General features: G+C 43.3%; 2 protein-coding genes across 2 annotated transcripts in view; both read right to left on the reverse strand.

Annotated features, from left to right (window-relative positions):
• Positions 1–11,551, reverse strand: part of LOC308560071 (calmodulin-binding transcription activator 1) — a 618,909-nt gene extending 607,358 nt beyond the window's left edge. Inside the window, exon 1 of the mRNA XM_081143617.1 lies at positions 11,468–11,551. The gene's annotated coding sequence lies outside the window, so the exon portion shown is untranslated. The remainder of the gene's footprint in view (positions 1–11,467) is intronic.
• Positions 11,269–18,581, reverse strand: part of LOC308560072 (calmodulin-binding transcription activator 1-like) — a 69,828-nt gene continuing 62,515 nt past the window's right edge. The window contains exon 4 of the mRNA XM_081143626.1: positions 11,269–11,551. Coding sequence (XP_080999752.1) covers positions 11,543–11,551 — 9 coding nt within the window. The 3' untranslated portion in view covers positions 11,269–11,542. The remainder of the gene's footprint in view (positions 11,552–18,581) is intronic.

The following is an 18,581-nucleotide window of genomic DNA, read 5'->3' on the forward strand; positions in this document are numbered from 1 at the left end:
GACTCGGGCATGTGTGTCCAGCGCTCGGAGGCCAATCCCGCAAGCCTAGAAGACAGTACTAAAAAGGACACGTGAAAAGAGCTGCTGGATTCTTACGAGGAAAGTCCTCATGGCACTTATGATCTATTTCCCTAGAATTTATTCAATTAATTAAGCAGTTAATTAAGACACCAGAACAACAACCTGAAGGTTTCAAGGCATCAAATGTAAATTACATTTTTTTTACATAAAATGCGATCATCTCTGTGGAATCAGACAGCAGCTTCTCACTTGTTTTCCATTACTCTTTGCACATTTGCAATCTGCCACCAAAATTTTAAGACCTGTATAAACAAAAACAATATTCATTCTCTTCCCCCAAAACAGTTAAGTTTCCTCTTGGCTTGAAGGTGCATTATCCTCCCCTCGTTCAGGTCACTTTCCCCATCCCCCTGCCCCCTGCATCCCCACAACCACGAACAGTTGCTGGGCTGGGACCTAGGGAAAAGGAAATAGGTGAGGCCCAGCCCCTGCCCCAAGGAGCTCAGTTCAGTGGATTCAAGGCGCCGATAAAGAGGTAAGTTACAGTACGAAATGGCAAGGGCCCTCACAGGGATATGGAAAGCAGTGCCCATGATAAGAGTGAGCCAACAGGACAGACTGTGCAGAAAGGGTGGCTGGGAGAAATGGCACCTGGGCTGGCCTCGAAAAAGGCTACGTGTGGGGCAGAGCGGAACTGCAGAGGGCGGAGGGAGGGCGGGCAGAGAAGGAAACAGCAAGTGTGAAAAGCTAGAACTGTGAAGTGCCTGCTTCTGGTGGGGGCATGATCGTATGTGACCAGGAAGGGCCTTGGGGTTTGTCATCTCTCTACCTTCACCTACACCTACATCTGGAGATGGCGTTTCGGGCTAATGAGTACTAATTAACGAATAGCTGGCAAAGGCAAATCCAGACGACAACACACAGAACCACGCAGAGAGCTGGCAAGCATGAGAGTTCTATGGGGGGGGGCGCGAAGCAAGGGGTTGCCTACGGTAGGTCACACATCTGTCTTGGTTAAGGTTATCTGGCCACGTTGGTTAAAGTTTAAGTTTCAGCAATAAATTTCTGAAGGAATAAATTACAAGCTTTAATATTGTACTTTGGATTTTTTGAGGCAAAAATTATAATGAAAACATGCTAGTGACCCAAATCTAAATAAAAAACAACAAACAAATGTCAAAATGCTCACTATCCTAGTCTCCTAGACACACTGACCTTCACTTTCAAAGGAACTAGAATTGTATGTGCACAAATTAAGTTAGTATGTTAACAATGCTTTTGAAAAGCTAATACTTTGGTTCTTCTACATAACATGTTATAATTTACAAGTGGCAACAAAAAACAGCTCTTTTTTTGCTGGGATACATTATGATGTCATAAAGATTTATGTGAGAAGGAGTGACTTTATAAGCAAAACACCATTCAGTGGGAGAAAAACCTCAAAACAAACTGCAACAAAGCCATTAATGTTCTTTTAATTTCTTGCTTAATTTCCAGTTCTTGGTATTCATACTCTTTCCCATCAGATGGAAACACTTTAATTAGAATAAAGAGAGTTTAAAAAAACTTATGTAATGAGTGAGCTTACGTTATTACTAAATTGTGTTTACTGAGTTTTTTTTATGTGGATACAAGGGTGCAAGAAGGACATTCTATTTAAAAATGCCCAGCCAGTGAGCAGGCGGATTCTCCATAAGCTCTTAGGGGCTGACTAGTCTGGACGCTGACATACAGTCTACCCAGGTCTCACATTCTTGTGAGACCGGCTCATACAAAATGAACAAGCAATTACTCCTTCAACACAGAAGTCATCCGAGAACATGAGGTTCATAAACACGTGGCTCCAAGTGGGCTCTTCCTAAGTATGGGGGCCGGTAGGATTTTCAACAATTTTTTGGTTAATCTTAATACAGCAGGAAACAAACTAAAGGGACCCTGAAGTCATTTTAACTTGAGAAAGGTACACGATGGGGGTGGTATCCATTTGCCGTCCCCCGAAGCCCCTATCAGTAAGGGAGGTTAGCAGCCTGTGTGCTGCTGGGGTGTCCTGTTTACCCTTCAAAACCAGCCACGCTTCCTGGACAACAAAGCTCAAAAACAGCTTTCTGACCTCATCATCAATTTTTATTAACCTTTAGAGACACAATATGGATCAAAATAGATACATTTTCTCTGCATGGTAAAGGCTGACCACGCCTGCCTCTCAAACCCTGGGAGGAGGGCAGGCAGATTTGCACGCTGTGCCTGTATGGCATGGGACAGCTTCAGAGCTACTGTATGCGGCCTCTGCCGGGAATCAAACACAGAGGACTGCTGAGCTACGCGCAACTGATAGAATTCGAGGCTTATGCCAAAATAAATATAGGAATCTAGAGATACCACAAAACAAAGACAGGGATCTAAAGATACTTTTTCCTGGAGGGAAAATAACGCTGTAATGAGTGGCTCACACTGAGTTAATGTTTTCATTAGTGATTCAATGAAAGGTCTTGTGGATAAAAGTAAAAACCCAAGTGAAAAGTTGCCATTTCTGGAAGATCTTGTCAAAACTATGGCCTTGTGTCCTGAAATTTTACTTTGACTCAAAAATCTTGCCCCAAACCCATGATTCCAAGGAGGTGCTACTTTAAATGAGGCAAGAACCTCACAGATGAGAAGCAGGGATGGGGTCGGGGTCAGGGTCAGCAAGTACTTCTTGGTGGGTAGAAAGGTCACAGTAGTGCCCACAGAGGCATCAACCCCTACAAGAGCCGTAGCCTCCCCTCCTGCCTCTCCATCCCTGTTCCTCTCACCAGGAGTAATAAGTGGTTTCAGATCCACATAGAAAATCTTTATAAGCCTTGGCCTCTCTGTTCCTTCAGCCTCTCCCCTCTGCTAACCTTGGACTCATCTCCACAGTCATCCCCAAGGCCTATGGGCCACATGGCTACTGAGCATTTGAAATGTTTCTAGTGTGAATTAAGACATACTGGAAGTGTAAAACCCATATCAGAGTTCAAAGACTTTGTACAAAATAAATGTAAAGTATCTCAATAATTTTATATTGATTACATGTTCACATAATATTTTAGATATATTGGGCTAGATAAAATATATTATTAAAATTAATTTCATTTCTTTCTTTATACTTTCTTAAAACATGTCTACTACAATATTAAAAATCACATGTGGCCCACACTATAGGCTTTGATGTTAACCAGATGAATTTGCCTTTCATCAGACCAAATTCAAGGTCCCCACTCTGACTACCCCTCCAACAAGTCCTGACCCTATTCCTGAAATCCACTCACACACAGACACACACACACACACAGATGCCTGCTGCCCCTCATCTCCCTCCTGTGTAACTTTTGAGCTGGCTTCGAGTGTGTGGTCCATCATCACATCGATACTCAGCCCCCGGCCCGGCCCCTCCCTCTCCCTACAGTAGTCGCTGGCAAAAGCCCAATCCCGAGTTAAATCCAACTCTGCCTCTCCCACAAAGCAGAACTCCTAGAAAGCAACAGCTCCCCCTCCTATCCTTGCATTTTTGCATGAACCAGGGGAATCGGGCTTTGTCCTTCCCGCCTCACTCATCGTCAGGAACGGCCTCCAAGCTGCCAGATCTGTGGTCGGTTCTCAGGCTTAGTGGCCTTTAGCAGCATTTGACACCCACGCTCCAGGCTCTCCTCTGGTTGACCGGCTCGTTCTCCTTTGCTTCCTCCTCCTGCCTCTTACCACTGGGCACCAGGCTCCCTGTGGGAACTTCTCTATCCACCCACACCCCCTAAAGGCTTCCATCTGTCTGAGAGCTTGAAGAATGAACGCCCTGTGCTACACGCTGAAAACACTGAACGGCCTATCCAGCTCAAGTGTAGGCCCTCCTCTCAATTACAGGCTCACCTTACCTGACTGCCTATTCAACACCTCCACTTGGCATCTTAAAGTTAACATGTCCACAACACAACTCTGGCCTCATCTTCACCCCTTTCCCCCAACCTGTGGCTCCCTCGGTCTCCCCAGTCTCAGTAAAGGGTTCTTAAATCCCTCCAGTTGCTCAGTGCAAAACCACGGGCACATCCCCACACACACACACCTCGTTTTTGCACATGGCCTATCAGCTCTTCCTCTGGAGCACATCCAGCATCTGACCACTCCCTTCTGTCTGGTCCAACCACCCTCGCTGGTCTCCCTGCTTCCATCCCCACCCCCTAAACCAGGGATCAGGAAACTTCTCTTAAAGGGCCAGATGGAATATTTTAGGCTCTGCGGACCAGAGTCTCTGTCATAACTACTCAACTTGGCTGTTGCAGCTCAAAAGCAGCCTTGGACAATATGTGAATGAATGAGCAGGAACTGAAATGGACACTGACTTTTGAATTTCATACTATTTTCATGTGCCACAAAATATTACTATTCATCTTGTTTTCAACCATTGGAAAATGTAAAAAGCATTTTAGTTTGCTGGCTGCACCAAAGCAGGCAACAGGCTGAATTTGGCCCTCGGGCTGTAGTTTGCCAACCTAGACTATTCTGCCCTAGACTATTCTCTGCAATGCAGTCACAGCAATCCTTTTAATCATGTCGTTTTCCTGCTCAAAAGGTCTCAGATGGCTTCCCTTCTTATTCAGTAAAATCAAACACCTTCCCATGACCTAGGGGGCCTACTACCTCGCCTCCTTTCCACCACCCACACTCAAGGCAACCACCCGGGCCCCCTCACTAGAGTCGCTTCTCTTTTGCTACTGCCAAACCCACTCCCACCTTGGGCCTTAGCCTTGCTGTTCCCTCTGCTGGGAACACTCTTACTTCAGATACCTACAGGGTGTGACTTCCTTCAAGTCACCCTAGTGAGTTCAAGTCTCACTATCTAAAAATAGTTCCTGCACCCTTCAAAAATTTAAATAGTTAAAACCCTGTACATGGTTTACCTGGTTTCATTGCTCTATGTCATACTTATCATCTGACATTTATTTCTTTTGTTTATTTAGAAATACACAGACTAGGCCACTTTTTTTGCTGTTGTTAATCCTCACCTGAGGATACTTTCTCCGTTGCTTTTTTAGAGAGAATGGTAGGAAAGGAGGGAAGGGAAGGGAGGGAGAGGGGAAGGAGGGGGGGGACATCCATGTGAGAGAGACACTGACTGGCTGCCTTCCACATGTGCCCCAAAAGGGGGCGGGGAGTGAACCCACAACCCAGGTACATGCCCTTGACCAGGAATTGAACCCAAGACCCTTCGGTGTGCAGGCTGACACTCTAACTACCGAGCAACACCGGCCAAGGCTAGGCCACTTTTTAACAGAAACAAAACAGCATGGTGTTTAGGGGCATGAGATCTGGAGGAGGGTGACCTGGGCTGGCACGCCACCAGCACCACTCCCTAGCTGTGTGCCACTGGGCAAGGTGTGTCTGCCTCTCTGTACCTCAGTTCCTCAGCTGTGAAACGAGAACAGCACTGCTTCCTCACAGCGATCCGAGTGTGCAACTCAACAGATGTAACTGGCAGGTATAATCGCTCAATTAGTATTTCTTGTTTTCTTGTTTGTCACCCTCCCTGCCCCCACCCAGAAAATGAGCTCTTTGAGGGGAATGCCATGTTTTGTTTACTGCTTTATTCTGGTACCCAGTGCCCGGTGCTTGGCATTCAGTAAATATTTACTGAACAAATGAATAAATGTTTGAATTTCATCACTTTGCAGGTGGGGAGAGCATGCCACCACCCCGGACCCACCCTCACACAGTATCAAGGAAGTCAAAGCTTGCTTAAAACCCACTACAGAAAGAAAATAAAAACCTCCTCTTCCAGGGGGGTCTGTCTGCTGGTGTTTCTCTATTTACTGCCCTGAAGTGAGGCATAACTACTTAAGAAACCTCCCACAACCTAAAACTGTGTTGTGTACTCAAAGGTTACATATTCAGGTCTCTAACCACATTAAAGATGACACAGGTTTCATAATCAGGTGGGTTCAAATTCTGTACGTAATATGCCGACTTAATCTCTTGTAGCCCAGCTTGTAGAGGTCTGAAAATGTTTCCTGGACACGGCACAGCAGACTGTTTACTCAGAGGGGCTGACATTTAACTGACTTCTTCTAAAAACAAAGAACATCTCGCCAAATCATGGAAGTCTTCCCCAAGCAGAAAGCGGAAGAACATTCCTGTCTACCCACCATCCACATGGACCCCTGCGCACATCTCAGGTGCCAAGGACTTGGCGCTTCTGCCCTATTTCCTTTCAAAGAAAAGAGATGAGAAGGTCACTCAGTTAAACGAAGAGGAAACTCCTCTCCTAACCCTCTAAACTGAGATGTTGCCCAATGAACTGAAGAGATAAACACCTTCAGTACTGGTTCTACCAAGGAGAAAATAAATGAGTGAGGTGCGGATGGTAAAAGTGCACCTAGAGTAACTAGGATGTAATGCATCCTACCTGTCTGCCTACCCGCACTGAACGCCAGAAAAACGCTAGACACGGCTAACTAAACAACTATGAAGAAGGGTAAGAAATGGGGAGGGAGCTGGTCAAGGAGTCCCAAGAGGTCACGCTGAGCAGGCATGGACCCCAACGAGAGGTACCACTGCCAACCCCACAGTGAGGCACCGGAACAACGGCTGTGGCTCACAGAGGCAAGGGGTCTAAGAAGCAATATGCTCTTTTTCTTTTATCCCCTGTGGTGGCTGTTTTTTATATTCTGCACTCAGTCATTAAGGTCACAGTGACACAGACAGCACGGAGGACCTGCATGAGCCAGGCCGGCACAGGTCCCCTCTCAACACTGCACTGCTATAAGGTGGCAAAACCTGAAAACTCAGGCTAGTGCTCTAATTGAATACTGTATTTAGCTGATGATCCTAAATAACACTTTGTCAGCTTTTGTGATCTAGCAAAACCACATGCCTTGTGATATACCAGCTGGGCTGTAGTAATGCCCTTGACTGGAGGCTTAAAAGCTTTGGTTGGGACATAACTTTGATGTATTGTATTTCCATTTCAAACTGCAATGATTATCCCTGGATTTGGCACCACACAGAGTGCTCCCAAAATTAGATTATGGCTAGTTAATAGAGCACCCCTCCCCTTGGGAGCACCTCAGGAGCACCCCTCCGTTAGGGAGCACCTATCCCCTTTGGAGCACCCCTTCCCTTGGGAGCACCCCTACCCTCTGGAGCACCTCCACGAGTGCCTCTGTTCTCTGCTTTGCTGGTGTGCAAGATGGAAAAGCCCGGGCTGCTTGGTTTACAAGACGCGGGGATAAGAACCATCTGCCTGGTCTGGTGTTTCTTTAATTAAAACTTTAATTACAGATATATTTCTGCACAGATACGTGCAGTCTATCAGCTCCTGTTCTTAATTACCTGTGCTAATGAGACCAAAAAGCAGAGGGAACGTTTGCTGAGTATCTACTATGTGCGAGCACTAGAATAGGTGAAGGAAACCCAGAGCAATCGGCCGGTGTGGCTCAGTGGTTGAGCATGGACCCATGAACCTGGAGGTCACAGTTCAATTCCCTATCAGGGCACATGCCCAAGTTGCGGGCTAGATCCCCAACAGGGGACATGCAGGAGGCAGCCGATCAACGATTCTCTCTCATCATTGATATTTCTATCCCTCTCTCCATCTCCCTTCCTCTCTCTGAAATCAATAAAAACATATTTAAAAGAAAGGTCAATCTGAACACCTACTATGTGCTAGGACCCTGGAAGGATTTACTCTCCTGTCTGATGACAGATACGCCCACAAGCATCTGCTAGACGGAAGGATAGACAGAGAAAAGAGGAAGGAGAGGAGGAGGAGTTGCGAGAAAAAAAGGGGAAGGAATGAAAAACTGCACCCAAGAAGGGAAGAAACAAGAACAGTAAACGCACGAGGGAGGAAGGGTGGTCCTCTGACTTCACTCGGCTCTGGACTCGTTTCTAGCCTGGTTTTTGTGTGGGTCATATGTCCACTTACTGGAGACTATATTCTACAAGGCAATGGCTGGGACTTTTGCCCCAGAAAGGGTGCTGATTATGGGTGCCTGAATTACTAAACCTGACCACAAAAGCCCATTTTTAGGTTACAACGTAGCTAACTATAATAGAATTAACAGCACTGGCCCACGTTGTGGAAGCACAGGTCTACATGGGCACAAATTACTAACTTTTTCCTCTTGTTTATAACATGCACCTCCTGTATTTCTGTACCTATCGGTCAGTGGTTCTCTGCTGAGTCTGGGATGGAGCCAGTGCTCTGTAGTTTAAAGCTGTACAGGTGACCCTGGATGTGCAGCCACGACTGAGAAAGCTGCTGCTACAAAGTCCCTACAAGTGCCACACAAATCATAGAGCCTTCCCAGAGGTGGTGGCAGTGGCAGATAGCTGGAGGCTTACTAAGGACATGTGACAGCAGGGAGGCCCTTCCCACTTATCTACTAGGGGGAAGCACTGAGGCCTCTGGGTAAAAATCTTTAATCAGTTCAACGCTTTCTGACTCCTTGAAAGCCAGTTAGACAGCATATTGAGACCAAAAGGGCCAAGTAAGTGGCAACTCTGGGTCTTTTCTTGAGTCTCCGTACCCCAAAACAGCCAAAACAAAAGCACCTATCAACGATGGGTTACATGGGTCTTAATTATCTAAACTTTACTTCCCAAAAGGTTAGGAGCCCAGATTTAACTTTCCACCTGAACCTGCGCCTGTTTTAGAGGCGTCTAATTACCATAAACAATCCAGCTTCGCTCTCTAGAAGCGCACTAGTCTCCAAGACAATGGCAGAAGACTAAGAGAGAAAGTCTTCAGAGTCTAACATTCTGTAAGATATACGTTCCCCCCAGAACTCCACTTCACAGAAGGCCCATCCTGCCTGGCCTCTCCTGGTGAGCAGGGCCACGCTGCACACCGGTGCCGCTCAAAGTGCTTAACACACATCAGTTCACCTCAAACTCATCATGGCCCTCGGAGCAAGTACTACTATCATCATCCTCATTTTAAAGAGGAGGAAACTGAGGCACAGAGAGGTTAGGGAAATCTGTCTGAGTCAGACCTCTGCAAGGGGCTGAGGTGGGATTTGACCCGAGACAGCCTGGGCCCGAGCCCATGCTCCTGGCCTTTCTCACAGGATTCACTACCACTGCCTCTCAGTATGACGACTGCAGCTGCCATCAACACAGCCACAGGATGTGGCTTAAGTTCAAAAGCACCTCTTCTGGGTCCCCAGTGTCTCCGTCATCAGTGTTTCATTTATCCCGCCAACAAGCCTAGAAAGCAAGTAGGAGACACACAATATCCACGCTGCACATAGAGTGCCATTGAAGTACAACCAACGTAATGTTTTACAAACCCTATACAGTAGGCCAAACTAAGTCACTGTTTTTAATACCAACATGAAAGTCTCTGAAGTCTTTCAACTTGAGTTTTTAGTTCTGTGTAACTGCCTTAAAAGATACCAATGGCTATCCAGACACCCTGCTGGTCATAAGCAGGTCTCCTAGTTCTCAGACTAGGGTTTTCTCATGTAATCATGCTTATAAAAATCACATCCATGAAACCTAAACCTACTAGAATTCCTAAATACTAACCAAATAACCAATGATCATTAAAAATAAGTAATGTGTCCATATACAAGCTGAGAAAAATTAGATTACTTTAAAATGTATTAAGCAGAAAACATTAAAAATCTAATTGACCTAATTGCAAAATAAAGCATCACAATAAAAAAAAATTTTCTTTTGTACCTATTGTCTCTTCAGCTCCTTGACTTCTGAAAAAAGTATTGGACTCTCTCTAGAGGACATAGGAGCCCATGGGGGAGATGTGAAGAGGCCCCGATTATGTCAACAGGGAGCTGTGACTCTCGGGACCATCAGCCAGCTCCTCCTTGGGGGCCCAGCAGGTAGGTACAGGGCTGCTTAAGCAAGAGGAGAGGAGCAGAGCACTACGCACAGCCCTTCTAGCCCTGTGAGTCTCTGTTCAATAGGCTCCGAGCTATATAGCACTCCTAGGGCTGGAAGCATATGGCATCAGAGGCACAAATAAAGGATGGGATGGGGAAAACATTCCTACACAACGCTGAAAGCATTTTCATTAAAAAGCATCTTAAAATGCAAGGTTTAATAAATAAGTTGCTCCCAACTACTGGGACATTTACTCCATGTACTTTCTGGCTTTATGATCATAGGATGTTTTACCTCTTTGCATTCCTCAGCTCTGATGTTTTGCGATTCTGTGAAAAGACACCCAACAGGCCAAAAGCAGTTTTCCAGGTATGTAAGTATCACAGACAAAAACGAGCTGGTAAGCCTGAAGAAGAGTTCATGAGAGTTCCAATCTCCAATGAACAGCTCACTAAAACTAATTTTAATTTGTGGTTCTAATGAATGACATAAACTTTTATAGGTATCAACAAAGCTCAGAGAGGACTTAACATCCATTTCAGTGCTCATTTAGCAGCTTCAGCTGTGTGCAATTAAAGCATCAGCATTAAATGTTAGAGAATAAAATAATGAGACACTTAAAAAATAATCTGTGCTTCAGTAGACCATGTTAAGAGATATCACATGATTTTTTTAAAGGACGATTTCTCACAAATATCTTGCCAGTTCAAAGAATAAACTCAAGTTTGACTTTTGTTTTTGGATGTTGGTTTGTTTTGCTTTGGGATAGAATTTTCTAAAAAGAAGAATACAATAAAAAATGCATCGCCTGAAAAACAGTCCTAAAATAGCATATGGCATCAAGCAATCTGGTATGCGATCATCATAGCTGAATGATCGGCCTTCAGCAGAGACAGGACATTTTTTATCATGTTACTAAAATGTTGCTTATTCCTAACTCATGCCTCAAATAAAGAAATAAAATATTAAAGGAAGGGAAAGGTGAATTTTGGAAATAAGACAACTTTCTTATCTTCTAGCCAATACATGGAACTAAAGGGCTAAACTGTTTCTCCCAATGGTACTTGAGGATACAAAATGTAGTCTGAGGTGGTAGAATGTGGCAGCTAAGAGTTGCCACAAATAAATTCAAGTTGCCACTGTTTCTGAAAGAAACAGGAGTTAATCTGCAAAAAACTGAGTAAGGAGTGATGATGAGGACGTGTGTGTGGAATGGGAGGGGTTGTGGTGCCTGGTGTGTGGGGGAGTATGTATGTGTGGGGGTGCGTGGGGGGTGTATTGTGAGAGAGAGAGATGTCTGTGTGAACAGTAAATTAATTTAGCTATAGCAAAATAATAGAAATGGAGATATACTGTGTGGGGAAATGCACCCATTAAACTAAAATTTCAAAAGGATGGAAACACAGATTACAATTTATTTTAAAAACTGAAATGAATTTTAATACAAAAAATGAAGACAGCATTTTGCAAATTTATCGCTCAAAGGGATATCTCTATTTGAGGAAATCAGCGTGTTACACTTTGAGAGATGAAATGTTACAGCTTACACACCAAAATTAAAAAATGAAATTAAATTAAAAAATGAAATGGTTACCAAGGTAATGCAGGTCAGGGGATCAAAGGTGAAGGGTCACACATTATTAAAAAGAAATCCAAAAGGACGGCTGCATCATGATCTCTGCAAAACAAAGGAGCTCCAGTAAGTGAAACTGACATCTCTGAGAAATCACAATTCAGTTCTTGAATAGAAGACTCCTGTAACTCAACAGTCATTCCTGATTCCGTGGAGAGCCATTTTTATTTATGTACAAAACCAATTTTAATTACCTGTTACCAACACAATTTCTGCACAAAATTAACCATTCCATCAGATTAAAACCCAAAATAACCCGAATTGTAAGTGACTGAGAAGTACTGACACTTCTACTGGACCCCACACCCTGTTTTCTGGAAATGACTGTATTTGACAAGTTGCCAACATATCAGAAATCTAATTTGGTCACAGCGTGGTGAGGGTTTTTTTTTTTTCTCTCCTCAAGGAATGAGTTCCAAAATTGAGTTTTGCAAATTTGTTTCATTTGAAGTAGCTGCATAAAATTTCCATTATTGGAACATTTAGTATAACAATGTTCTAGAAGACAGCAATAAAGTGATACATGATAAAATAAACTGTGTAACTATATCTATTAAGATCTGTTCTCACATCAACTCTCACTGCACAGGGGGGAAAAAAGACATTTTAAGCAAAATAACTTGCTAGTTCTACTAGAATTACACAGAACTAACAGAAGCTTGACAGGAGGCCTATCTTATAAGGAAAAAGTATCTGACAGGTTAGGCTTCAATTTCTTCAACAAATGTTATTACTTATTCATCTTCCCCATTAACAAACTAAAACAGTTTATATTTTAAAAAGAACAGAAAGAACTAAGGTTCTGTTTTGCAACATATAGCTACCTCCTAAATCATGACAAACACAGCTTTGCAGCAGTAGCAAGCATAACAACAGTTACAGTAAATAATCTCCATGTCCATTTCAGCAGTACGTAAGATGGACATGACCACGATGACAGTAATCTTCAGTCTCCTCTCTGCAACTGAACTCGGGCTACAGTCCCTGATTCCCAGACCCAAACTCCTTAGTATATATTGGACAGCAGGTGCTAACAGGCAACGTACACAATGGCTCCCCATTATGAGAGTAAGTGGGAGCATAACTAGCAGGAAACAACTTAAGTCCCATCCCTTCTTCTAGTCTCCTAGTTCAGTTTCATCCCACAACACCTAACATTTGAGTTTACCTTGTTAAAATCAAATTCCAAAAATACTTAGAGATTTAAATACTAACAAGTGCCCAGAAGGATTTTATTAAAAGGAACAGGATATCCTTTCTGGCAGCTTAGGGAAATCAATAAACCCAGGCAGACCTCGTTTTATTGCACTTCTCTTCGTTGCGTTTCACAGATGTTGCCTTTTTTTAACAAACTGAAGACAAGACGCTCCACCAACAAAAAGATTACGACCCAGTTTATTGAGATAGCACACCCTAACCCGCAACATCTCTGAGGTCTTGCCTGTCAACAAACTCCATAACCGTCAGCTTTCTGTTTCCCCTGATTAGGTTTTGTTAAAAATAACTTGCAGTTTCCTACACTAGATACAAGTGTGCTAGTGCCTTAGGCCTTGTTTCTAAAAACATGATTTTTTTTAAGTTCCATAGCTACTGAAAAGTAAACCAGCATTTCATTTCTGTGGAATGCTCATCTCCCATAAAGTCTGTCACATATGTATTTGTTGCTGGGAGGCATGCAAGCAATTTTGCACACTACAGAAGGAATCAATGCCCCATCAAAGCAATGCACACGCTGTTTTAGCAGCACTGTTATTCAGACCGCTGCAGCAGCTTTGTAAGAAAAGGCAAGGAGCCAGCAGTATAACATTAGTCAAGTTTTGTTTTACTAAAAAATTTCCTATTAAAAATGAGAAAAAGTCTATGTATTCAGATCAAGTATCCCTATGTACCCCTTTATTACCAAGACACACATATTTATTAAGTAATTTCTTCTTGAAAACAAGAGTGTAAAGTACTCATAGAAGCTTTTCAACAGTTTTCTAAATCATTTCTAAAATTCACCAGCTCACGAAAGTACATTAGCCCAATTTTAGGTGATTTTTAAAAATCTGTGAAGGATTTTAGTCAACATTTTCAAATGAGTTTGCTCTCTGGGGTGGAGGAAAGTAAAGGCTTCCAGGATTTACGATGTCCCCAACATCAAGTCAAGAAAGGCCTGGAGGCCAGCGCACACCGGGGAGCACTTGACTCAGCTGGAACTAGGAGCTGCAGCCTGAGCCCCTTTGCTGAGGCAGGTGTCTGGAATACACACATCCCACAAACACAATCTGGTAACTGCCTACTTAACCTCAAATCTGTTACAGTGACACTTCTGCTCCAAACTCCAGAGGCTGTGGGGCCTGAGAAGCTTTGTATTTTTTCCGAAGGACTGGCCCAAGCTGGAACTTTGGACACAGACCATTCTCCTGGGCCCTCACAGACCAAAACGATCCACCCTCCCTTCTCCAGAAGCCCTATTTTCTTCAGCAAGGCCAGGCCTGGACTTCGGGTGGGCTGACTTGATGAATGCTGTGCACGCAAAGACTAAGGGGGTTTCTGTACCCCAAGCCAAACCCTGCCCTGGTGGCACTGCCATTTTTACATCAAGGGAAGAGGAGAGTCTACTGCAGTAGAGTCCCTTCCAAAATGGCCAGCAACTGAACTAAACAGGAAATGCTAAAAACCCTACTAATCCCCAACATTTTCTGGGCATAACCAGCATGCATGCTCTCCACAGCTGAGCACTGGAACACCGGACCACAACACTGGTGAGTTGTTACTGCAGAGAGAAACCCACCAAGTGTAATCACTTAACAAGACCATCAAGTCAGCAGAGTTCCAAGCTCTCCATGTCTGGACAACTTTTTACACAGATATGTTTTCCAACACACTCAATTCGTACTCTGGGTTAATTTATTTTTGAAGCCAAGGACCAGCCAGCATTTATAAGCACAGAAAATTGGTTCATTTCTCAACTACACAGACGTAGAACAAAGAATGCCATTCCTAATAAGGTTAAATCATGACAGAAGTGCTGCCATTTTCACCTCAAGCTTATTAGTTTCAAAACAAAACACATGGAAAAAACAGAAAGAAATGAAAATAAAGAGCCAAGAAAATTCAGAGAGCCAGAGAAACTAGGAGACAGTGGAAGAAACCCATTACAATAGAGTCCCGTATGTTTTACTAATTCTTTACAGAACAGCTATTAGCTCAACAATACAATGCTTTCTGCAGCAGAAACTAACCTCAGCGAATGTATTCAGAGATTAAAAAGAGAAATGCTCAAAAATCCTACTAACCAAAAACTTATTACAGGTGTGGGTGAAAAAGAGGCCACTTACTAACCCTGACAGGCTCTGGGGAGCCTGCATGGCAGCCTTATAAACTCAGAGACCTAAAGTAACCACAAAGGATGGCCTGAAATTAAAACTTCCTAACTAAAAGCAAGTCATGGCATGTAGTCATGTCCAAGCCCGTATCATCTTCCCTGACAAAGGCCAATCTTTTACCTTAACTGAGCCTGTCTATTGTCTTTTTGCATCTGTAATAACATGTCTTCGGAAGGTCAAGGTAATTTCCAATTTCCAGACCCCTCAGGGCACAACCACTGCACCAGAGCAGAGATGACAAAGCCTCGTTATTACTGTTATCGTTTTAATTGCTAACTGTTAACTATCCTATACCCACCTCTATGTATAAGAAGGTGTCTATTCGTCTGACTTTTTATCCAACCCAGAGGTACCCCCACTTATTTTCTCCCGCCTCCCTAATCTATCACCAGTGGAATTCATGTAACCCTCTTAATGGTCTCCCCTTTGATTCTAATGGATAGGCTGCAAAACTGCCAGTCTCCGGAACATTTTCTCAATCCGTTGAGATTTTGCTTCCCAGCAATTGTCATCAGTTTGGCTCAAATAAACTCATAAAAATTCTCTACACAGGGATGGTGCAAAAAAAATTGTTCATCTATAAGTATAAATAAATAAGTCACCCATGTGTCATTCAATAGAACAGAAAACTCACTAGAATAAAACACACTTGAGCAAAGTCTATCCTTCAGTTAAGTGGGGATTATATTTCTATTATCCTTCCAGGTTAGAACTGATGTCAGTTGTCAGCACCTTAAAAATACCATCTATTTAAACACTAAGACAAAAGTACTGGGTTTTCCAGTTGGTGCCTCCTATGAGTGCAGTGGGGAGGCACTCCTTCCCTTTCCTTCCCCTCCCCCAACAGGAGCCGTCCCAACCGTTTGTCACCCTTTCTGAAAATAGACTTCTGATGTCAAGCTTCTCAAAGAGTCTGTTCTATATTTGTTTTTCAAAATTGTCTATAAACAATACAGCAATCTATACCTACAATCATCACATTGTTTCCACTACAGTCCTCAAAATTAAAACAAAAGCTAAAACTACAGATTAAATACCCTTCCACCTAGCACTTTATCCTCAACAATGTAATTTTTCCCCTAATAGCTTCAAAACTTTTATAAAAGGACCAGGTAGGAGGCAAAGAGCGCTCACGATGGTGGCAGGTGACGGTCGTATGGTGTGTGCATGTGCTTTAAGTCTGTGCATTTATTATATGCCAATTGTACCTCAAAAAGCTGTTTGAAAATGAGGAGGTGGGGACAAGACAGGGAGGGGTTCTGCCCCCTCCTTGTGGCCCCCAAGCAGAGAAAGCCAAGTGAGTCCTAGGGGAGACAGCAGGAGCCACCTTCCCTGAGCCACTGACCCCAACTCTGGAACCACCTACTGCTGGTCTTCTTGTTAGGTGACAAAAGGATCCTCATTGTTTGAAATAAATAAATACGTAAATACTATATAGTTAAAACTTTATATTGATCACTAACTTTCATATTAGCCACAAACCTGAAATGACCATATTTTCTAAAATGAAAATCAGGGCAATCTGATCTAGTTTCTCTAAGAAGAGACTAAGAAATCAGCTTTTGATGTACATCTAGTTTTGCAAATGAAATGTAAATTCACCAGATACTCTTAATTTTTTCTCAGATTTGTATATATTACGTCAAGTATGCCATAGCCAATACCCCATTCCTTTCTGGCACTACCCCACTAGGGAAAAAGAATAGCTGAATATATGCCAAATTCCCCCAAATACAAATTTAAAAGAAAGAGAATCGCCCTCACAGTGTGCTCAATGGTTAGCGCACTGGCCCTAGCACCACAGGGTCTTGTGTTCGATTCTCAGTCAAGAGTCCGTACCTGGGTTGCAGTTTGATCCCCAGCCCCGGTTGGGACACGTGTGGGAAGCAATCAATCGTTGTGTCTTTCTCACATCAATGTTTTTCTCTCTCTCTCCTCCCCCCTGCCCCCAACCTTCCTCCCTCACTCCCACTCTCTCTAAAATCAGTGGAAAAAATATTCTTAGGTGAGGGTTAACAAAAAAAAAAAAAGAAATAGAACAAAAGGGAACCATTCACCCACTGTTGATTTTATTTCTGTATTGGTTGTTTTTAAGCTCACTAGCTGTGTATACCAGTGCTTATTTTAACGCTCTCCTGGCTTCCTGCACAAGTCAGGTCATTAAAACCCCTACATTTCCCATTTCCTCTCTTCACTGATTCTCAAACTTCAGACTGAATAAGAATCCCCTATTTAAGCCAAGTCATTTGTAAAAATAGTTTCCCAAGTCCTACCCCTACGAGAGTACAGTTTAGTACATCAAAAGAGGAGCTGAACAATCTGCATTTTCAGTAAAACCCTGATATGAGTCTCACCAGAAGAGACCAAATTCTCACTTTAAGAACAACTGCACCGGTGAGTCCAATCCCGTGCCCTGGTCCCCACACACACCCTGCCTCCTCAGGCATCAGTAACAGCTGGCAAAGCTGAGAAGGTGTAAAGAAACAAATTCCAACTGGTGACAGCTGCCAGTGGTCCTCCCTCCCAAGACTATTAAAAAAATTTTTAATGCCAATACATGTCTAAAAAGTCTTTAAAACCCAAAAGAATAAAGCTACAGTCACAGACAGGGTGGCCATACCAGAAATATGGAGTCCTTCCTGGACTTGGAAAGTCATGCCAAGCGATTCTGGGTTCCAGTAATAGCTCTCCACTTCCTACTTCTATGACACTGGACAAATTATTTAATTTTTTAACTAAGTCTCACTTTCTTTGTTTATAACATGAAGATAATAACATCCCTACCTGGGAGGTTTGCTGAGAGAATTAATGAAAATAATGATGAAAACTGCTTAGCATGGTGCATAGAACCTAAAAAGCAATAACCATTAGCTCTGGTTACTATGACAGTGATGCTGATCATCTCACACTCTTTTTTCTTATCTGATTTTTCCCAAGGTTTACAAGAGGAATACTGCTATCCCCGTTTTTGCAGATGGGCAAAGTTTAAGCTCAAGACATACATCTTAAAAAACAGCAGCGCTAGAATTCAAGCTAGATCTGCTCAGACCTGCCCAACTCCACGCCTCTAGCCTTGAAGGGTATGGAAGGTGCTCCATTGGCCCCGGCAGTCTGTCTTACCCATGATCTCACAGGCCACTTATACCAAGCTCCCAGCGCATGGTGGAGGAAACGAGCAATGAGTGAACAGGTAGGTCCTCGAGGGTGGCACACACTTCTAGACCCACTGCTGCACCTACCACAGCACCAACACAACATATTTAAAAGGATACATGTGGGATTTAAATCAGTGGAATTACAAAAATATAGTCAAGGACTTACTTGCATATTTGTATGCAAAAAAGGAAGAGTAACTGTTTTCCATTCTGCAGTTAAAAGACAAATTCGTTCACCAACAGATATTTACTAAACACCTGACTCTGGCAACTCTGTACCGGGTGCCAGGCTGCATGGTGAAGAGCAGAGAGGGTCTCAGTCTTGTGTGTCTGAGTCAGGGAGGCGAGGATTCAGACACAGGGCAGGGCAGGCACCATGATCACAGTGAAGGAGAAGTGCATGATCCTAGGGCAACACACGGCAAGAGGACCTCACTGACACTGCCGGGATGGGAAATTTTCCCAGGAAATACCATTTAGCTGAGATCTAAAGGGTGACAAGCTGGAGAGTGACTATTTTCTTAGCAGAAGAAATGGCATGTAAAAGGA

The sequence above is a fragment of the Miniopterus schreibersii genome (assembly GCF_964146895.1).
Source record: "Miniopterus schreibersii genome assembly, chromosome: 8".
NCBI classification, from domain to species: Eukaryota; Metazoa; Chordata; class Mammalia; order Chiroptera; family Miniopteridae; genus Miniopterus; species Miniopterus schreibersii.